General features: G+C 42.4%; 1 protein-coding gene across 1 annotated transcript; it reads left to right on the forward strand.

Annotated features, from left to right (window-relative positions):
- Positions 1-268: 268 nt before the first annotated feature.
- Positions 269-9,053, forward strand: LOC140910503 (hyaluronidase-4-like). The gene is made up of 3 exons (XM_073341588.1): positions 269-1,120; positions 6,324-6,413; positions 8,643-9,053. Exons 1-3 carry the CDS (start codon positions 269-271, stop codon positions 9,051-9,053), a joined length of 1,353 nt encoding a protein of 450 aa, XP_073197689.1.
- Positions 9,054-23,444: the final 14,391 nt, after the last annotated feature.

Genomic DNA, 23,444 nt, shown 5'->3' on the forward strand with positions numbered 1-23,444 from the left:
TTGTCTGTAAAGTAGCATGTACATTTTGGCTCTCAGGTACTACAGCTGCAAATGCCTTAGAAATACCTCAGATTTCTAATTCTGTGTAAAGAACAAATAATGCCCCCTTTCTTATGTTTTGCAGACAATATTGAACTAGGAGATCTCTACAGTAGCCTCTTACATCATGAGAATACTATTTGAAAGTGGGATACTATTACATATTATCCAGTTGGCTCAGCTCATGGTGTGGCGACAGATTACATTTATTTGGAGTTCCACATTTGCAATGAAACCAGCCCAACCACTAGTTTTCCAAAGAAAACCTTTTATTGCTGCCTGGAATGCACCCACAGATCAATGCTCACTGAAATATAACATAACTCTGAACCTGAAAATGTTCCATGTGATTGGAAGCCCACTGGCCAGAGCAAGAGGGCAGAATGTGACTCTATTCTATGTGAATAGACTGGGATACTACCCATGGTACACACCGCAGGAAATCCCTGTAAATGGTGGCCTACCTCAAAACTTCAGCTTGCAAACTCATCTGGAAAAAGCTGGCCAAGACATTCAATATTACATTCCTGCTGAGGACTTTAAAGGATTAGCTGTCATAGACTGGGAATACTGGAGGCCTCAGTGGGCACGCAACTGGAACACAAAAGACATTTACAGGCGAAAGTCACGGAAGCTCATTTCTGAAACGCAAGGCAATATTTCAGCAAATGACATTGAACATTTGGCCAAACTCTCCTTTGAAGAAAGTGCAAAGGCTTTCATGAAGGAGACAATTGAGCTAGGGATTAAAAGCAGACCTCTGGGCCTCTGGGGATACTATTTATACCCTGATTGCCACAATTATAATTTCCATGACCAGGACTACACTGGTTCCTGCCCAGAGAGTGAAGTTTTGAGGAACAATGAACTTTCCTGGCTCTGGGATAGCAGTGCAGCTCTGTATCCTTCCATTGGCATCAAGAAAACCCTTGGAAACAGTGAAAACATATTACGTTTCTCACAATTTAGGGTGACTGAGTCCATGAGGATCTCCTCCATGACATCGCATGATTATGCTCTGCCTGTGTTTGTCTATACTAGACTAAGTTACCGAGATGATCCTTTATTATTTCTTTCTAAGGTAAGCCAATTTTAGGAGTTATAGAGGCTGCTTTAAGCGATCTAACCATCATTATTGCAGAGATGCTTTGTATGTTTGTAAAGGCTTGTATATGGGTCTACTCTGCTGATTATTGTTTAAATGACTACACAAGGCTGGCCTTACCATGAGACGGCTGCCTCAGGCGCCAGACTATGTGTGTATTGGGTGGAGGGGGGTGGCCACTAGGACCCAGAGTGTAGAAAATTGTGTCTGCTGCTGGTACGTATGTATTCTCTCTGCTCTAGATGCACAGAGATGGTGAAGTGCTGTGCTGGAGGAAAGAGGGCACATAACAAGCCAGCAGGAGAAGAGGTGAGAGGGAATAACAGAAAGCAGCAGGAGCTGCAGGGAGAGAGAGGATGAGGAGCCTCTTATGTACCTCTCTAGCACCGCGTGGAGCCTGGACTGATTAACACCAGCTTCTCAGGGAGCTTCCTCTTTCCTGCTGCTTCCCTGAACCCATTTGAGGAGAACAGGCAGTCAACTGAAGTAGTAGGAGCCAGTTAGGCCCTTAAGACGCTGATATCTTCCCTCACTCAGGCCCTGCTACCAGCCTGCTTATTTGTCCCCTTCAACTGAGTGTTGAGAGCCAGTGTTGAGAGGCACAGAACAGCAGTCATGAGTGAAAGTAGAAAACGCCCCTCTTGGGCAGCATTCAGAAAAAGAAAGAAAGCAAAGGAAGCTTTTCTATCTAAGCAGGAAGGAGCTCTCTTGAGATACATAGACACAAATGTTCACGGTGAGACTTCCGGCCCCAGTGAGGATGTGAGTGGTGAGGAGATGCCTGATTTTCCAGTTAGTCAGAGTGCAGGTGACTTGGCAGCTACTGCAGCCTCTATATTTCCATCTCAAATGGATGTAACCATGCACATTCCTGAAGAAAAGTGTAGATTAGAGAAGAGTGTGGTGGAGGTGCAAGAAACAGCTGCTGCTGAGTTAAGTTCCTTTAGTCTAGATGATCCAGGACTGTGGACCCACTTGAGCAATAGCCTGAGGGACTTCCTTGTACAGCAAGGAAGGGCCATAGCAAGTGTAAAACTTCATGTTCCCCAAAGACAATGAAAATAGAAGTTTCCATCCAACACATTACTGGCGTGAAATACCCAATGGTGACAAAGTGGAGAAGCAGTTCAAATCTTTGCAACCAAGAAGGCAAGGAAAGCACCACTTTGATTATTCAAACAGATAAAAATGCCATTGTTTACTATGCAGACAAAAAAAGTTACATTTGATGTTCAGGCATTTGAAAGTTAAGTGTTACATAAAATTTTTGAACAAGGCATTTTAAGTTGTTAGTTCTCCTTTATTGGGGTAGGTAGCAGAGCAGTACCATGAGAAGAGTAGAACAGGAAGAAGGCAGAATTGAGACCTTTCACAGTTTTGGCCCAAGCGAGGGGACATGGGGGCATCATTTGAGCTCCCGGCCTCAGGTGCCAAAATGTTGTGGGCTGGCCCTGTGACTACATGTTTTAAAACAGCCAAAGTTCATCAGTAAACATTCAATCTGAAAGACACTTAAAAAAAAATCTGCAATGTTGTTGTAGCCATATTGGTCCCAGGATATTAGAGAAACAAGGTGAGTGAGGTTGTATATTTTACTGGACCAACTTCTGTTTGGTTCTGAAAGCTCTGTGTAAGCTGAAAGCTTGTCTCTCTCCCCATCAGAACTTTGTCCAATAAAATATATTACCTCATCCACCTTGTCTCTCTAACATTTTTGTAATGTATATATTTTTCTCCAGTTCAGCACTGTGCTATATTCCTGTCTGGCAATGACAAAACTAGAGAATTTTTACAGATTTTATTTAGCTGGAATGCAAATGGTTAAATTAACACAAAATGCTTTTCTTCTGCAAAGCACTATACAGCTATTAACTAATTCTCACAGCTGTTAGGTAGGTATTATTCACGTTTTACAGGAGAGAAACTGAGGAGGAGATGTTAAGCAACTTGCCCAGTACCACATAGGTAGTCTATATGGGAGCCGGGTTTCAAACGTGGGAGTTGTTGCCCCAGGCCCCAACCCTGCAAAGACTTTGTCAAGTGCCTAACTTTAAGCATGTGAGCAGTCCCATTGAAGCCAGTAGGACGACATCCTTAAAGTGAAACATGTGTATGTGTTTGCAGGATCAGGGCCTTAGACGAGACCATTCTTCTCTTTTGGGTACAGAGATCCTCTCAGAAAAAGATAATATTCTTCTTTTAAATAACAAATATAACCTTCTTGTAACTCCACATTAGCGACAGCCACCAGGTTGCTGTATTAGACCCAAACCTTGGCTCCCACAGGTTTTTAAGTTTACAGAGTCTGAGCAGTATAAAGACAAGCTGTCCCAGTGCATGTCACTCACCACAATGGGCTGGCACTTCCTGCTGGCCATCTCGGGGATTAGCTTGAGGTTGACACCCCCCATCAGCAGTCTACACAGTGTCATCCAATCTCCACCATCAGACTGCAACCCCTCTCACAGCCTCAGGAATCACAGCATCCTCTTCGTGGTTCAGCCCTCCAGCTGTGTCACTGTCCGTGATCCCCCCTTCTGGGGGAATTTAACTTCTAGTGCAGCCACTTCCCCAGTGGCTGGGGTAGGAGACCTGGACCCACCCACTACTCTGGGTCCTGACCCAAGGACCCTGTATTTGGCAGCCACATGTTGCCTCCCCTCCAACTCCTCAATATATTTCCCTGGGCCACTTCCCCGCAGCCCCAGCACCTTCAACGCCCTAACCTCAGGGCCTCAGCATGCCAGTCCTAGCAGCCAGCCAGAAGCTCCCTCTCGCTCCCCTTTTCCTGTCCAGCACTGCTCTGTCCAGGGTGCTAGCTTCCTTCTACCTGCAAGGCATCCAGTCCTTCCTCCTTGAGCTCCCAGGAGTAATTGACCCCACGCTTCCCTGTAACTCTTTTTATATGGGCCTGCTGGGTCTTGATTAGCTGCTCCTCATAGCCCCTCCTCTATTGGCTGTTTTTCGCACAGCCTCCCTAGGGTTCTACCAACCCCCTACAAGCCAGTGTGAAGCCAACACCCCATCACACAAGCCTTTTAGAAAGACAAGGTGGGTGCGATAACATCTTTCATTTGACCATCTTCTGTTGGTGAGAGAGACAAGACCTTCTACAGGTCTGGGAAATGTACTAAGCGTGTCACAGCTAAATAGTTTAGCATATCTGTTTTATCTTGTTTTTAGCTGAGACACTCTGAGTACCTCTCCCAGACCTGAAGAAGAGCTCTGTGTAGCTTGAAAGCTTGTCACTACCACTATACTTCATATGAGCCTTTCAGGCACATTCCCAAGGAACACAGTCCAAGGCTTGTACACCTTCTTGGGATGTGGGACCTCACAGCCTAACTGTGTTAGACCACCAAGACCAATATGGCCCTTCCAAGTCTCCCCAGTAGCTCACATGCCATCTCCAGAGCTTTACCCTCCTGGGTACGGAACTTCTGAAACATACACATATACCTTACTGATAGATAAGCACAAGAGATATATAGGTCTGTAGAAAAATAACAAACTCCTGCACATAAGACCCTCCCTCAGTTTCCTTACCCTTCCTTTGTAAAGTGCTTTGAGATCTATTGATGAAAAGTGCTATAAAAGAACTAGGTATTATTATTAGTCAGCATCTTTCAGGGAACCCAGGATCTGCCTGTACCCCCATTCCTTCTGCCCAGTCTTGCCTTCTGGTTCTGGTCTCCTCTTGTAGTGAGTCGCCCTCTAAGAAGAAGCTCCTAACATCTTAACTCTTCATGTACTTCCCCTGCAGTTTTTCATTCTCCATCCAATCCTCAATGTATTGTGACCTTCAACATCCCCAATGTTTATTACAGCCTACTGGAGTCATTAGCAAGTCAATAGTCTTTGGCTGGTTGTCTCCATTGTTCTACTAGGGCCAGGCTATTGTTGATGGACCTTAATGTCTGTTCCATTTAGGGACAGATCCCCAGGTGCAACATTCCCTTCCTTTGACACCAGAGGGATGATGTAAGGATACAGTAGAAGACATTGATGAGGATATAAACATAAAATCAGAATGGAATTTATAAATTCACATAGACAGATTCCCAAATTGTCATACTTTCTCTTTCATTTAAGTTATACAATGCCAGTCTTCTCCATCCTTGAATTTGCTGTCCATTCATGATAACTGCTAATCTTATATGAAGGCCTGAAGGAGTTCACACTGAAAAAAAGTGAGGCCAATGCATGACCTTGGACTTGGAATTACATTTTTCTAAATCTGACAAAGATTGGAATTGATTGGTGTACAGAAGTGGCTGCTTCTCCCTAGTTTTCAGCAGAGATTTATTAGCTGAACTGTTTAAGGAGTTTTCATGTAAAAAAACCCAACCCATCAGGACTTTTAGTAAATGTACTACACTATGTAGTAAATAATACTATACTATTGCCAACGTAAATGAAAATAAAATTATTTTTCCTGGTTTGATGGTTCACTTGAAAAATTCAGTAATTCCCCATCACCATGCCAACAATTAGTGTAAATTTTGCAAGGATCTATTTAATGATATTCATTAATTATCTTTGTATCCAGAAAATTAAGGCTTCTGGGAAAACAATTTCTTAAAATGAATCTTCTTTAAAATATGTTTAATATATATCTACATAGACAAGTGAGGAAAGAAGATACACTTTGCACCACGCTCATGCCATCAGAAACAGAAAGTATTTCTCTTGACATTCCACCCAAGAAATATTCCCTAGATGAGCCTGATCCTAAAGGGTTGAAACAAAACCTTGGATCCAAACATCCCAAGTCTTTGGAATGTTCCAGATCTGAGATACAATTTTGCATCATGAGCCCACCCCTATTTGAGTAGCAATTTAGATCTTTTCAGAAGTTATGGTCTAGATCCATTGAAGTCCATAAAGCTATGTCTATTAACACCCGCTGAAGAGCTGGCCCTTTGTGAGCTATCACTATGACACATACTATAAAATGAGAGATGAATGCAATAAGAAGTATGCACAGTGTTTTCAATAAAATATCAAGAAGATTCTATTTTTGTCTGGACTAGAAATCCTTATAGCCCTGTGAGTTTTGTATAACACTTACCTTGCTTTACATTTTGTTTAACACTAACACTTGCCTGGCTTTAATAACCACAAACTGTGAAAGCAATAAATTAGACTGACAGTGATGTCATTATTGTTTTCACTGTAGCAAGATCTTATTAGCACTATTGGAGAGAGTGCCGCCTTGGGAGCTTCAGGAATTGTTATTTGGGGAGATATGAATTTAACGTCATCAGAGGTAAGTCAATGCCATAATGCTAATTCAAATGTATTAGCACAGCATATATCTTAATTCCGTTGTATGAACAACATTTTCCAAATACATCAGTTCCTTTGAGTTCTGAATTCCAGCGGGTGTGATAGCTCATACAGTCCCCTTAGCCACCCAATCAAGATCATGAGGGAATGTGCACATTTTTCATGATTGAACAGGTTATTCTCCTAATTATAGGCCACCATGGGTGGGAAGGGAAGTCAGTGGCTGGCAGCAGGGATTCTGGAGAAGTGTTCTGAATACCCATAATCCGGGTCAGGTTTTACAGAGCTGCAGGAAGTCAGCCAAAGCCTTATTAGCAAACCAGTCAGGCAGGGCAGGTGGCCTTGGGTATTCCTAAAATATCCATTAATTGGAATTTTCAGAAGGAGTTGGCTGGTTATGGGATGTGTTCATTTAGGCATGTGGACTCATAAATCTAGACTAGTACATGGACCCATGATGTAGGGGTTTTGCTTTATATTATGTTAAGCCTGCACATGTAAAGGACAAAAGGGCTGGCGTTTTAACTCTGTAACATGGAAATTTAGCTTCCAGAAGGCTGGGCATAAATTTTTACCATGTGAAAGGTGTGTGAGGCACGTCTTTTTAGTTACTACGACTCTGGTAGATGTAACAGGAACAAAAGGTTGTTAGGTGCAAGTAGTACTCCTGAGGGCATGCTATGCCAAAAAACTAAAAATTCTGCACACAGTATTTTAAAATTCTGCAAAATTCTGCAATTTTTTTTGTCAAATAAATGTGGAACCTCCAGAATGGAACTGGGGATCACAGGCCACTGGCTGCACAGAGGTGGGAGATCAATGTGTAGCTCCCCGCCCCCTCCCGGTACATGGACTCAGTGGTGAGGTTGCATCCAACCCTTACATAGTGCAAGAACCAGGGCTGTCCCAGAAACACCCCAGGGCCCTGCCCTTCCATGCCAGGTGCACCAGGTGTGGGCAGGCAGGCTCAGCAAGGCAGGATCCAAGCGTGGAGGGGCTTAGTATGGGGGGTCCAGGATATGGATTGAGAGGGTTCTGTGTGGGGCAATCTGGGTGCAGGGGGCTCAGTGGGGGTCTGCGTGCAGGGGAATCTGGATGCATGGGGGCTTGTTGGGGGGTTCTGGGTGAAACTGTAATGGGACTCTGCAGTGGGATGAAAGTGCTTGGGGTTCAGCAGGAGAGGTCTGGGAGGGATAGAGCTTGGCACGGGGGTCCGGATATGGGGAGTTCAGTGCGGGGAGGGTCCAGATGCTGGAGGAGTGGGGCTCAATGGGGTTCGGGTCCAGGTGCAGCTGGTTGGGGCTTGATATGGTGGGGATCTAGGTGCGGATGGCTCATTGGGGTGGTCCAGGAGAGAGAGTGAGACTCATTGTGGGGGGTGGTTCTGAGTGCGGGGGGAGGGTAAGGATCGGTAAAAGGGTCTGGGTATGAGGGGGTCTGGATCCACAGGGGTTGGGTGGATGCAGGAGCAGCTCCCTGTACAGTGATCCCTCCCCCTGCAAGATGGGTGCAGGAAGCATGGGGGGAGGGGAGTTTGCAGAGCTTCCTACAGCCAAGGGAATAAATCTGGGGGTGAGTCTGACCCGGTTCTGGATGCCATGCAGGGGAAGAGGAAGTCCCGTCCTCCCCAGCCCAGCCAGGACTAGCAGCTGAGCCCTGGGCAGGATAGGAGCCACCAGCTGGGTCTTCCCCAGTCCCACCCGCTGCCCCATAGTGATTTACTTCTCTGCTGACTGCCCTGGGCACCTGAAACATACTGCTGGGGAGGGTCGCATGACAGCTCTTGTGGCTTCCCTTTGCTTCCCCATCAAAAAGCCATTTTTTCTGCGGGGAAGCAAAGAAATCTGTGGGGGACATAAATTCTGCACATGTGCATTGGCGCTGAATTCCCTCAGGAGTAAAGTAGATATGCTCAGTTGTCAGTAATGAGATCAATTGCTGAAGCCAATCATTTGAACACAGAGCTGTGGCTCCAATCAAATTCAAAGATCTTAATGAGACACTATCAGGTTATTTTTTAAAATGAACAATCTCTTAGTGTATGTATCTAGTACTATTTTAGACAGTCAACATAATTTCAATTTTAATAATCTAATTCCAGCTCCAATTGTAAAGCTTTTTATTTACATTTTGCATATTTCTCAGTTTGAACAAAGAATACAGACTAGTGAGTTTCACGTCTGCTAAGTTTTTTTCTCTGCTTTTGAAGGGCAACTGCACAAAGGTGAAACAATTTGTTGCTACTGAATTAGGGGTCTACATCATCAATGTGACCAAAGCAGCAGAGGTGTGCAGCAACCATCTTTGTCAGAATAACGGGAGATGTATACGAAGAAAATGGAAAGCTCTGGATTACCTTCATTTAAATCCTAAAAACTTCAAAATAGAGGCTTCAGAGGACCAAGAATTTACAGTCAGAGGAGAAGCATCAAGTACTGACCTGGAAGTAATGTCACAGAAATTCACCTGTCACTGTTATCAGGGCTATGAAGGAGCTGATTGCCGGAAAGTTCAGACTTCAGATAAGCAACCTGGAAATTCTGCAGATTTCCTCTTACCCAAAACATTAGTAATAAGTCTGCTTTCTTTGCCTTTCTATTTTCTGAGTGTTAACTTGTGAATAGTTACACTGAATAGGGTCTCTCTAGACTCCATAGGTTCAGAGGAACCACTTTCATAAAAGAGAGAGATTGTGACAATTCTCTATTGTCTTTTAAAAATCAAGTGAGATATTGTAGCAATGAAAACACTACTAAAGTGATATCCTAAATCAATCAACACAGAATTGGGCAACTTTTTTTGGCTCAGAAGAGACTTTATGTGTTTTCTACCCAGCATAGTAGGACCAGGGGTTAAATGTTATTTTAAATTCTGTATCTACATTTTGCTGACAAATTAAATTAATGCATCACTGGAATCAAAACAATGGCAAAATATTTCCAGATGTTGTAGCCCTCCATTTCTAAGCAACAAATCAGACAGAGACAGATTAATTAGAACAGTCTGATTGCTTTGCACTACTCAGGTGATGCCCAACAGTCATAAACTCCTCTAAACGGGGCGGCTAAATTCAGATTGAGACCATTTTGCATCACAGGAGCAGGTTAGTGACTCTGGCTCCCAGTCTTCTCTCTCTTAGTTCCTGTGTCCTAAGCCACACAAGTTCCTCCCCACCCCCTTGTAAGGAGACCATTTACTGCAGTGCAAGACCTCTTTACACACCCACACCCCAGTGAAATAGATGAGAGTTCTGTGCATACAAGGGTTATTGGCTTGGGCTCAATATATGGCCATGCAGCTCAAGGGATTAAAAAGAGTCATCCCCAACCCTCATGTAGGTATTCCAATTAATACAGCAAAATACTTAATTAAAATAATCTCAGAAAAGATGAGTTGTAAAAAACATTCCAGAGAGAGTCACTTTAAATGTTATTATAATTCTGGTCTCAGCAAGTTCTGAATGGAGATAAATATTTTTTAAAACCATATTTCCAAAAACTCCAAGTTTGTTGGTATTTAAAAGAGTAGCTGTATCAAGGAAGATGGGGATAATATGGGCCAATCATTTTTCTACTTCAAAATGTACCACTCTAAAAAGGTAAAAAAAAATCATTTACTGAATTTGTCATGCACAGTGACATGGTGACTGCCATAGCAACCAGGTTGAAAAGAGACACCGCAATGGTCATGAATAGACACAGCTGGCTGAACATTTTGACACAGTTTTTCATAGAAATTTCTAATGTTGAGGAAAATAATCTATTGAAATGTTGTATGAATTTTGTTGTGAAAATTATATCATTTTTGACCAGTTCTGCTAATAGATGGACAAAGAAAGATCTAACAGACCCCAATAAATTGAAACAGTCATTACAGTCTGTCATGTCAAGCATCAATTTTTTAACCCTTCACAATGAGATTACTGCTTTTAAGTGGCCTTTACTGAAACCCTAATTCATCTTCTTGCTCACTAGCAGGAACCAGCTACTCCCTTCCTGCTTCTGCTTCTTAACTCACATCATGCCCAAATAGACTTCTCCCCATTGTCCTGGCCCATCCTAGAATATTCCCCTTCTCCTTGTATAATACACTCTTCCCTCCAGCCATGCCATTTCCCCCGCTGTGTTTTGCCTCCCAGTGCAAAAGAAAGGTCAGGATGGGCTCTGTCAAGGGACAGACTGGGAGGGAAAATTGAGGGATGTTTTCAACAAAGAAGGTATGTTGTGGAATTCACTTTTCTGAAGCGTTTTAACCTGCCCTGCCTCCAAGAGGCTCTCTGTCCTGGCACTCTCCTTCTGTCCTGGCACAAACATCTCTTGTGCCTATTCAAAAACTTTTGGAAAATGGTCTGTCTTCAAAGTATTGTTTTTGTGGCTATTCATAGATTCATAGATATTTAGGTCAGAAGGGACCATTATGATCGTGTAATCTGACCTCCTGTACAACGCAGGCCAGAGAATTTCACCCACCACTTCTGCAAAAAACCTCACACCTATATCTGTGCTATTGAAGTCCTCAAATCGTAGTTTAAAGACTTCAAGGAGCAGAGAATCCTCCAGCAAGTGACCCGTGCCCCATGCTACAGAGGAAGGCGAAAAACCTCCAGGGCCTCTTCCAATCTGCCCTGGAGGAAAATTCCTTCCCGACCCCAGATATGGCGATCAGCTAAACCCTGAGCATATGGGCAAGATTCATCAGCCAGATACTACAGAAAATTCTTTCCTGGGTAACTCGGATCCCAACCCATCTAATATCCCATCAGAGGCCATTGGGCCTATTTACCATGAATATTTAATTACCAAAACCATGTTATCCCATCATACCATCTTCTCCATAAACTTATCGAGTTTAATCTTAAAGCCAGATAGATCTTTTGCCCCCACTGCTTCCCTTGGAAGGCTATTCCAAAACTTCACTCCTCTGATGGTTAGAAACCTTCGTCTAATTTCTAATCTAAATTTCCTGGTGGCCAGTTTATATCCATTTGTTCTTGTGTCCACATTGGTACTGAGCTTAAATAATTCCTCTCCCTCTCCAGTATTTATCCCTCTGATATATTTATAGGGAGAAATCATATCTCCCCTTAACCTTCTTTTAGTTAGGCTAAACAAGCCAAGCTCCTTGAGTCTCCTTTCATAAGACAAGTTTTCCATTCCTCGGATCATCCTAGTAGCCCTTCTCTGTACCTGTTCCAGTTTGAATTCATCCTTCTTAAACATGAGAGACCAGAACTGCACACAGTATTCCAGGTGAGGTCTCACCAGTGCCTTGTATAACAGTACTAAAACCTCCTCATCGCTACTGGAAATACCTCTCCTGATGCATCCCAAGACCGCATTAGCTTTTTTCATGGCCATATCACATTGGCAGCTCACAGTCATCCTATGATCAACCAATACTCCAAGGTCCTTTTCCTCCTCCGTTACTTCTAATTGATGCATCCCTAGCTTATAACTAAAATTCTTGTTATTAATCCCTAAATGCATGACCTTACACTTCTCACTATTAAATTTCATCCTATTACTATTACTCCAGTTTACAAGGTCATCCAGATCCTCCTGTAGGATATCCCTGTCCTTCTCTAAATTGGCAATACCTCCCAGCTTGCTATCATCCGCAAACTTTATTAGCACACTCCCACTTTTTGTGCCAAGGTCAGTAATAAAAAGATTAAATAAACTATTAGCAGTTTTCCTAGGGTTAAGTGTAGAAATGTGGATTTATTTGAATGGAGCAATTACAATCTATTTGGTGAATAATGACGTATTCTTAAAAATATACATACACAATAAATTATGTCATTACACGTCAGGCAAGGTACCTGGAAGAAGGATGGTCCAGTGGATAGGGGCTAGCTAGCAAAGCAGGAGATGTAGGTTCAACTGCTTACTTTGCCACAAATGCCTTGTGTGACCTAGGGTAAAATCAGTTAGATGCAGAGCCCCAAAGGTATTTAGGCTCCTAACTTCCATTGAAATAGAGGAATCTGTGCCTTTGTTCCCCATCTGTAGAATATTTTAATGCTGCCCTATCTCACATGGGTGTCACCAGGATAAACTTTTTAAAGAAAGGATTGTGAGGCACTCAGCTCCTGTGGTAACGGAGGCCATGTAAGTGCCATAGATAAAATCTGTGACAGAACTGTTGTACTCCTTTGTTGAATGAAATACATCAAAATCCATTTAAGTTTGAGGGAGGCCAAAAAACAGGCAAGCAACAAGAAATAAATTGAGTTTAGAACTATATTTTACAAACATCGATGAAATGAAGACTATTTCTTTTAATAAATGAGTGCTGTAGAACTGCCAAGAACTTTTTAAAGCAAAAATGTTTTTTGCTAGCAACTAGAAATGATAGGAAAAAAAATTGGAATAGTTTTACATCAGCAAATGCAATTGTGTCAAAATCAAAATGTTTTGTGGGAATTTATCAATTTCAACAAAATTTTCCACAGTAAAGTGTTGAAACTAATCATTTTGACATTCTTTTTTCATTTCGATAATGTTGACATGTTTCATTTCAATAAGGTAAAAATTTTTAATTTTGACAATTTTCTTTTTAACTATTATATGTTATGTACTATATTTAATGTTTTATATTATATTGTAATGTTTCAGCATTGTCTAAATGAAATACTTTGGTATTAGTGAAAAAATGATTTGCTGTTTCCAAATAATTTTTTTCCAGAAGTTTCATTCTGTGGTACATTTTGAAATTTCAACTTTTTGTTCTGATTAGGAATGAAAATAATTTTTGACATATTGAGATGGAAATTCCATTTTCTGACCACCTCCAGAGTAAAGGTCTTTAAAAAAGAATTGTGCAGACTCCATTAGTGTTTGTTAAAAATTTGTGAGCAAGGCTGGTTTTACTCAATTATCTAAAGTGACTCCATTAGTGAGTAAGCTCTTGTGCACATTCACATCACTTTGTTCTTCAGTGCAGGGACTGTCTTATCGGGTGTATCTATACTGAATTGTAAACCCAAGTCTGTGGGACCTGAGGTTGTGGACTCTATTTCCACACTTGTATTTGAATGTCCACACTGTATTGTAAACCTGGGTTTACAATTGTTGGACCCAGACCTCACAGCCATGTTAATGCGTCCGTACTGCTCTAAGCAGATCGTCCGACTTGGGTCTGCGGCTTGACCAGTATCCACACTGCAAAATGGCAGGGCTTGGACCCAAGTCACAGTGGAACTTGGGCTCTGACCCTCCTTTCTAGCCGGTCCTCAGACCTGGGTCCTGAGTGCCTGCTGACCCAAGTCAGACTGATTTATGTGTGGACAGAAGAAGGGTTTGGGCTTAGTGTGCAGTGTAGACATACAATTACAGTTTGTACAGCGCCCAGAACAATCTGAGCCCTCACCTTAATCTGGGCTTCTGGACATTACGATCATATACAAATTATTTTTAACTAAAAAAATCATCTAATATTTCTATTGTAAAACAATGTGACAAAAGCAAGGAAATTCATGATTAAATCTGCTTCTCTACCTTTAACTAACTTTGTTATGTCCAGGGATTGCAATACATACTATACATCATAGAATGTCTCCTAATAACTCCTGAGTAGCATTTAGTTAAATCTTAGCTTTGACTTTTCTTGCTTTCTGGTTTGTATTACACCCTTAATGCTACTAATAGTAAATAAGAATTATACCGTTATTATATTATTTCAGTCAGGTCTTGACTCTTTTACAAATCTATTTAAACCTAGCTCCTACCTGTGATATGTTGCGATGTACCTAAGTATTGCAGCACATACTGCACGGTACGCTAGGGAATGTCACCTAATGATGTTTGAAAGGCATATACAGTTAAAGACAGAGATGAATTTCCTGTTTCCTTGATTTGTCACACCTGTTTTACTACTATTAATATTTCATGTCTATGTTAAGAAAACTTACAAAAATATGGCATTTAATTATGCCATAGCTATCGTTTGTGATGAAGAAATATTTACATGTTCTAACGTTACAATAGGGCACAGTGATGGTTTCCACCATTAGCCAGTTCATAAACAAATAATATACTACCTCAATGTTCTCAGTTTAGAAGTTTGTTAGCTTTTTTTAAGCATGCATTGACCCATGAGTGGCAAACCAGACTACCTACATTCTCTTCTATACCATCTGTCATTCTGAATGTATTTCTTTCAAAATATCCTGTAGCCTTGAAGCTGAAGACTGGAAAAAAGCTGTAATCTGTGGCATTAATGCTGAATGTCTTAAGAATGTGGAGCCACACCTTTTAGCATGTCTGAACAAAACTACAGACACCAGGACGACTTGGAACAAAGTTTCTCTTTGCTGGCACAGGTGCAATAATTTTTCCTTTTTTTCAAAAGCAAACCATATCTGCATTGTGCTGCTCTCTTCCCTTGACAGAAGAATTTGTTTAGATCACTCCAAAGATTCTCAAATGCCCCCCCCCGCCCCCCAATTCCAGAGAAAGATACACATGTCCAAGCAAAGGAAGAGCTTTCTTCTTCTTATGTGACATCACCATTACTGGAGGTTTCCAACCATTGTAGCCCATTCTATATGATCCTCTGCTAATCTCCGTGTGGATGAATAGGCCTGTTGATCCACCCAGGATACTACATCATCCATTGAAGATCTTCTTTTTCTGCCTTGTGTTCTTTTGCCATCAACTTTCTCTTCCAGTGCCCATAAACTTGAATCTCCCACTGAACCCCTTAAAATATGCCTAGCAAATCAAATGTTTTGTTTAATAAAATTTGACTAGTGTTTGCTGCGGTCCAGTCATCTCCAGTACTTTTTCATTGGTTACGTGGTCTATTCATGATATTTGCAGAATTATTCTATACAATCCTTCGAATTATGGTGTTACTTTCTTTATTATCTGTTGTTTGAATGTCCAAGTTTCAAAGCTGTAATTTAACATAGAAGAGCTTTAGCCAAACTTCAAGGAAAACCAGCGTGCTGACTTATAATACCTTAGATAGCTAAAGAATTAAGTGCAGGATTGTATAACATGCTGCAAAAACTGAATTTTAAAAAGATACTGGAGAAAAATCTGTCACTGCTTCAGCATCTCCATGATTGTGAACAGTGTTAATGGGCCAGATCTTTAACTGGTGTAAATCAGCGTGGAGCCATTTACATCAGTGTGCCACTGAGGCTTTGTGTAAGGATGAGATTATGGAATCCATTCTAAAACACTAACCGTGGCAGGAGGTTACCCAGCTATATTCACAATTTCCATTCTTCTGGCTGGAGCAGAGCTCTAGGTGCTTCTGAGAAGGTCAGGATGAGGCAGTCCCTCTCTCCTCTGATCTCCCCTCTCTTGAGGGCAAATCCTCAGTTTGTGTACATTTACACAAGGTGATGCTCTGCTCCTCAGTCTCTAGCCTGATGATTTCCCGTTAGGCAGTACTCAAAGATCTTAGGCACAGATCCACAAAGGAACTTGGACATTGCAATCTCGACCTTGGGTGCCTGAGGCCGAGATCCATAAAGATCCCTGATATTTAAGTACGTAAAGGTATGTCTACACTGCAAGAAAAGACTCATGGTGCCCAGTGTCAGAGCTTAGGTCAGTTGACTTGGGCTCACAGAACTCAGACTGCAGGGCTAAAATTAGCAGTGTAGATGTTCTGGCCTGGGCTGGAGCCCAGGCTCTGGAAACCTGGTGAGGGAGATAGGGTCTCAGAGCCTGAGCCAGAACATCCACACTGCTACGTTTTGCCCTGCAACCCAAGTCTTGTGAGCCCAAGTCAATTGACCTGGGCTCTGAGATTTGGAGCTGTGGATTTTCTTTGCAATGTAGACATACCCAGTTTTCCAGTGTCCCAGTTTTAGGCTCTGCTGCAAAAAACAATACCTGTGGTCAGTTTCTGCCTAACCACGTAGGCTGCTAAACTTACTCAGCTCTCATATTTCTAGGGTAAGAGTCCCCTTGGCGCCCAAGTTTCTGCCCCTAAGCACGTGTACTGCTACCTCATTCTAGATATCTGGCCGCCTATCTCCCACCCAAGCCCCAGAGCCATCCACAAACTGAAGGAAGATAGGTGGAGGAGTGCCTACCTCATCTGGAGGGCCCGAGCTGGTAGGCATGCTCAAAGCATACCTACCGGATTGGGTCCCTTCAAAATTTGACCAGAGAGCGTGGTTCTGGTGATGCCTTATAACTTTTAAGCCACTGATTAGAGCACTCACCAGGATGTGGATTCCCTCATTCCATTTCCCCCTCTGCCTGAGGATTTGAACAGATGTCAAACTCAAACCACTGAGCTATGGGATAGTCTGAGACAGGGTTCTCTCAGACTTTCCTGTTGAAGCTGTTTCACTGTGCATAAATAATTTAAAAGAGTCTTCAGAACAGGGGGAGCGGACCCTCGATCTGCTCCCTCCCTGGTGGACGCTCTAACCACTGGGCTACAGAATCATTCTATCTTTTGCTCTGTCTCTGTGGCCCAGTTACTCTTTAATTATTAATTCACTGAGGAAAAGCTTCAACGGGAGAGATTGAGGGAACCCTACATCAGAACATCCCAGAGTTCTGTGGTTACAGCACCCTCCTGAGAAGAAGACCCCTGTTCACACCTTGAATCTTGTGTGAGTGCTCTCACAACCAGACTAAAAGCTATAAGGTGAGCTCCTCCTCTAGGTGTTTTATGTAGAGTGAGGCAGGTGCCTGAATGCATTCACACAAGAAATAACTTAGCAGCCTAAGCCACCTGATTGCAGGAGACAAGTTTCTGGCTGTGGATTGCTAGCCTATATAGGCATCTCCCTGCAGCCTGGACATAGGCAACTAACTCAGTGAGGGGGGCAGGGCTTAGGACACACCCGTCTCATTGGCATCTCCCATTGTCTTCTCTAGGTGGTTCTCCCACCTCGCATGCTGGCTTTTGTAGATTCCATTCTAAGGTGCCTGTCTCTCCCCATTTATTGTGTAGGGAAACTTCGCACCTAACTCAGGCTTTGTGGATCCCATTGTTGTTCCAGTGGTTTTCTAGAAGCCTAAAATGTTAGGCCTAAATCCCTTCATGGAGCTGGGCCTTAGCTTCCTTTTATCAGGGAGCTAGGAGAGGATAGGTAGAAAGCTCCGGCAAAGCCCTCTATTCTCCATGAAGGACTCTCCCTAATTTGAATGCTGCCTCTTCTCAGACTTTTACTCCCCCTGGTTTTTGTATATAAAATCCCTGGCTTCTTACTAATTCAAAAAGTGTCTGGTGGTCATTCAGACTCTCTCAGAGTTACTTTCTGAAGAGCTGAGCTCTCATTATTTGTCTCATTTGAAGACAAAACCAGTGCTCTGATCAGAAAGTTTAGAGGATCATTTATGTGCTGGAGTTACTGTTGCATGAGCACACATTCCCACAAGAGCACACTGGCTCTGTAGAGGAAGAGTGGCAGGGTTTACTGAGAAGTCGTATACACCACAGAGTTATACCAAAAATACCATTCCCCATCAGAACTGGATCTTAATGTACTGGTTTAAAGTTTGCCATAAGAATATAGTGACTTTATATTAAGCTAACTACACAGCTGGTCAACTTGGGCCATGTCTACACATACAGCCCTGCAGCTGTTCTGATACAGCTGTGTCACTGCAGCACGTCTGGTGAAGAAGTTCTATGCCGACAGGAGAGAACTCTCCCGTTGGCATAAAGAAACCACCCCTGTGAGTGGCATAAGCTATGTCAGCGGGAGAAACTCTCCCACTAACATAACACTGCACACGAGCACTTTAGTCAGCGCATGTTGCTCGGTGCGGGGAGGGGGTTGAATATTCACATACCCGTGAATGACATAAATTTTGCCAACAGAGGCAGTAGTGTAGACATAGCCTAATAGTATGTATTATGGCATGTAATAATAAAAGAGAGAGTGGAACAAATTATTTTAACTGTAGTTTTTTCTTTTTAATGAGAATTAAAATTCAATGTGGATCATTACACTCACTAAGTGGTAGCTACAAAACCCACTAATCTTACTTTATACATTTAAAATAATACATCCTCCTATCTCAAGGATAAAACATGTAAACATACTTTCTCCTATTACAATAGACATTTGTGAGTTCCCACTTTATTCTTTGTGCAGCTGGTTGTTGCTCAGTTATGACATATAAAAAATAATGTAATTAAAAATAAAGTACTCTGGTTAATACGAGCTGATCCAAAGCCCACTGAAGTCAGTGGGATTCTTTCCCTTGGTCTCAATATGCACTGAATCAAATCCTATGTGCATGCCTGAAAACTATCCAAACATGTGCCACCAAGTGTCCTTGTTATTTTCATGAATTCCTCTCTTATTTTCTTGCTTGAACTCTTTTGTAATAGATCAGCTGCAGAATCACATAAAATTGGGGGAAAAATAGGATTTAGAAAGTCTTACTGATTTCTTAAGGACATTTATTACAAAAATATACAAAAATACTTTTTTCCTAGTTATCAAAGTTGTCAGAAGCCTTGACAAGATGCTTAAAAGGATTATAATAGCTAAAAATTATGTATTAGAGCTGGTATTTGAGAATATTTATTGATTTGTGCCAGACAACAAAATAACCATAATTATTGTTTCATTTATCTAGGAAGTGAACAACTATTGAACAATCGGCATAAAAACAGCATTTAACTCCTTAATTATTGAAACAGTCTGGCAGAGATCTTCTGTATGCTCAGCCTGCTAGCAAAGGTAACCAAGGTTATTAAAAAATGGTTTTGGGAAACAGAATGCTGAGGTTTAGATCAGAAGAGATGGGAAAAATCTGGGCAGAGTGTTGTGATGTTGTTATCAGAAAGAGATATTCTCAGTGTCTTTTATTCTACATTCTAGTCCTTGTAGCGAGAGATACTCTGATATTAGCTCTGTCTTTAATTTGATTTAAAATTTCTATTTGTGGTATCAGTTATCCCTTAATTCAGACATGCAGTCCAGCCTTGCCCACTTGTCCAAGCTGAATAAAATGCCATTAGTTTTTTCAATTTCCATCATTGTGGTAAAAGGCAGGGGAGCAGATGTTTGAGCCTGGAAAATTGTTCTAATCATGTTGCAAGGTGGGGTTAATAAATGTGGGTCTTGATCCTTCAACTGGATTTGCTCAGGCAGAGTCGTGCACACACATAGACCTAGTTACCGGATCAGGGCCTAATAATAATGGGGTAGGCAGTCACTCAAATACATAGTGGTCAAATACTGTGAAAGATGTAACTAAAGATGCAGACATGTCAGCATGTCAGAAGACAGAGTCATTCATTCTATTTCAAAAGACTATTTAAGTATTCAAAATGGAAGTGCTTCAACAGGAGACCCTGAGGGAGTTTTCTTCCCCCACCCCATCGCCAAGTGGTTATGGTACTCTCCTGTGAAACAGGAGACCACTGTTCAAATCCTTCTCCTCCTGAGGAGGGAATTGAATACAGGTTTCCCACATGCTGTGTGAGTGCTCTTATGCTAGGTGAGTGATCTGACTACTGGTCTAATAGCTACAAGGGAGAGTGCTCCTCCTTCTGGATCAGACCTCACGGGGGTGATAGGATGCCTATCCTCAACTGGTTTGAAGATAGCACTGGGGCTTAGGGGTGAGATAGGCACCCAAATGCCTAAAGTGAGGCAGCAGTGTTTGTGCACAGAAGCAGAAATGCAGGTGCCTAGGGAATTTTTACAGCAAAAGTGTAGGTGCTGAGTGAGTTTAGGCACCAGCTGAACTGGGATTTTGTGGATCATAGTAGCAACTACATCTGGGGTTTAGACACCTAAAGCCCTTTGTGGATCTGGGCCTATTTTCCTCCCAACTACTACATCAGGGTGCTACTATATCTTCTTGATTTAAACAGTTAAACTGGCTAAATAATCAATTGAGAGTTACAGGTTTTTCTTCACTACTCATCCCTTTTGGCTTGTTTGGATGTGGGCAGCAGAAAAGTTTAGCAGGAAATTAATCCCAAATTATGGGTGCTCTGGCAAGGCTTTTGACGCATATCAGTTTAATAGTCAGATACACAATATAGTTGCTCTGTCTTAATTTTTCTGGTTGTGGTGTGGCATGGGTTAAAACATTTTTATTTATACTGTTTACACTGAGATTTACTACCCTGATTTATAGTACAATATGTTATAGTCACATGCAATAATTTAATCTCAGCTGCTACAGAATACTGGGTTGAGGGGGTGCAGGAAATTATATATCCCATTTTTTAGATTCCCTTGCCTGTACTTCAGCCTAACTCTTTACTGGAGCACAAGCCAGAGCTCTGTCCTTTCTGAAAAAATTACAGTCCAACAAACCTATTATATTTAAACCCTAAACTCATGATTTATTAATAACTTTGAATCTACAAAGGGCTCACCTAGGGCACTATCTGTAACTGACATGCCCAGCTAAAATCAGATAGAAGACATCAGAGGTGACATAAGCTGGTATGGTATGGTACAGTGTACGGGACTGGCTCTCCCAGGCTGGTGATTTAAAGGGCCCAGGGCTCCCTGGGCCCTTTAAAGTGCCACCTGAGCCCTGCTGCTGGAGCCCCGGTGCAGTGGCTGGAGCCCCGGTCCCTTTAAAGCGCCACCCGAGCCCCGCTGCCAGAGCCCTGGGGTAGCAGCGGCAGGGCTTGGGGGATGACTTAAAGGGCCAGGGGTTCCTGGCCACTGCTACCGCAGTGGAGCTCGAGGCCCTTTAAATCTCCGCCTGAGTTCTGGGGTAGCGGCGGCAGCTGAGAGCCCCTGGGACTCTGTTGGCAATTTAAAGGGTCAGGAGCTCTGCTCTGGTAGTGGCAGCGGGAGCCCCAGGCCCTTTAAATTGCCCCTGAGCTCCCAGCTGCCTCTGCAGCTGGTAGCTCTGGGTGTGATTTAAAGGGTAAGGGTATTAAAGGCCCCACCTCTTCCAGTTGAGGCCACGCCCCCTGCTCAGGACTCCGGCTTACTGGTAAGTCCTTTAAGTTACTTTCACCCCTGGAGGACATACAAACCTTTACCTAATTGAGCTTTGGCTCTTCTCTACCATATCAAGACCCTGAGCCTGCAAGACAATGGGTCACGCAAACTAATCTGTGACCACAGTTGGTACTCTAGACAGATTTCTTATTTAAATCAACTAATTAAAATCTAAACGCAATCTTCATAATATTTAAAATTGTATATATAACAAAGGATTATAGGTGTGGGACCCAGCCTTGTTCTCTTGGAGCCTCAATTTTCCTTCCATTCTTCTGGCTGGGTAGTCCTTATATATAACCTTTGTCCTTTGTCCGCTCATTGGTAAATATAAAGAGAGAGAGGCCAAACCATACCCAACCCCAGACTCATGTAATTAGGGCAGTCATGTGGGAGACATAGGTTCAAGTCCCTGTTCTACCTGATTTGGAGCAGAGATTTGACCCTGGTTTTCCCACAGCCAAGCTGAGAGCCCTGTTTATTCCGGTATTTAACTAGCTCTTCTTTTGCTCTTATACAACAAGAACAATATGAAGAAACCAGACAGGCAAAGTTGGAACGGAAACAACTGTGTTTACTAAACATACACAAAGGTGAGGCCTAGCTACATGTATACTGCTCTGATGGGATTCTGGGGGCTTCTGAAACATAGAACACTGTGAAAACTTGTCAAGGTTCCTCCCCCACTCTGAACTCTAGGGTACAGATGTGGGGACCTGCATGAAAAACCTCCTAAGCTTATCTTTACCAGCTTAGGTCAGAACTTCCCCAAGGTACAAAATATTCCACCCTTTGTCCTTGGATTGGCCGCTACCACCACCAAACTAATACTGGTTACTGGGGAAGAGCTGTTTGGACGCGTCCTTCCCCCCAAAATACTTCCCAAAACCTTGCACCCCACTTCCTGGACAAGGTTTGGTAAAAAGCCTCACCAATTTGCCTAGGTGACTACAGACCCAGACCCTTGGATCTTAAGAACAATGAACAATCCTCCCAACACTTGCACCCCCCCCCCCCTTTCCTGGGAAATGTTGGATAAAAAACCTCACCAATTTGCATAGGTGACCACAGACCCAAACCCTTGGATCTGAGAACAATGAAAAAGCATTCAGTTTTCTTACAAGAAGACTTTTAATAAAAATAGAAGTAAATAGAAATAAAGAAATCCCCCCTGTAAAATCAGGATGGTAGATATCTTACAGGGTAATTAGATTCAAAAACATAGAAACCCCTCTAGGCAAAACCTTAAGTTACAAAAAAGATACACAGACAGAAATAGTTATTCTATTCAGCACAATTCTTTTCTCAGCCATTTAAAGAAATCATAATCTAACACATACCTAGCTAGATTACTTACTAAAAGTTCTAAGACTCCATTCCTGGTCTATCCCTGGCAGAAACCAGCATAAGACAGACACAGACCCTTTGTTTCTCTCCCTCCTCCCAGCTTTTGAAAGTATCCTGTCTCCTCATTGGTCATTTTGGTCAGGTGCCAGCGAGGTTACCTTTAGCTTCTTAACCCTTTACAGGTGAGAGGAGATTTCCTCTGGCCAGGAGGGATTTTAAAGGGGTTTACCCTTCCCTTTATATTTATGACAATACTGCTAGAGGGTTCACAAACCAATTAAAGGGACACTACCCTATTCATATATGCTACAGCTGCCAATACACAGTTAGATTTTCTTTCTGAGTACTGGTACAGTAGATGTGTTTCCTGCTCTACTCCATGCACTAGTACACAAACACAAATGATTACAGCAGATCCTTTGCTTCTCCCAGCTAGTGCTCTAGACCTTTCTGTAGGCGTTAAAAAGTAATAAAAGCTATATCAGGAAAGGGACGGATAGGAAAAACAGGCAGCAGTATTACCCTCTTTCGTTCCCCCCAAAGCCTTGCTCAAAACTGTGGTTGTTAGTAGAAGCTGGGTGTCCACGTCCCAAAGTTTGTGGAGCCCAGTTCTGTGCTGTGCTCATACTATCTAGACTATGCCTCCCTCTGTTATCAAAAAGGACATGATGATTCTGGAACATCATAGAACTTTCCCCTACATTCTAGAACCTTTTGTTATACTTCTGCCAGGGCCACATAGCTTCTAGACTT

The sequence above is a fragment of the Lepidochelys kempii genome, chromosome 1 (genome assembly GCF_965140265.1).
Source record: "Lepidochelys kempii isolate rLepKem1 chromosome 1, rLepKem1.hap2, whole genome shotgun sequence".
Classification (NCBI taxonomy): Eukaryota; Metazoa; Chordata; order Testudines; family Cheloniidae; genus Lepidochelys; species Lepidochelys kempii.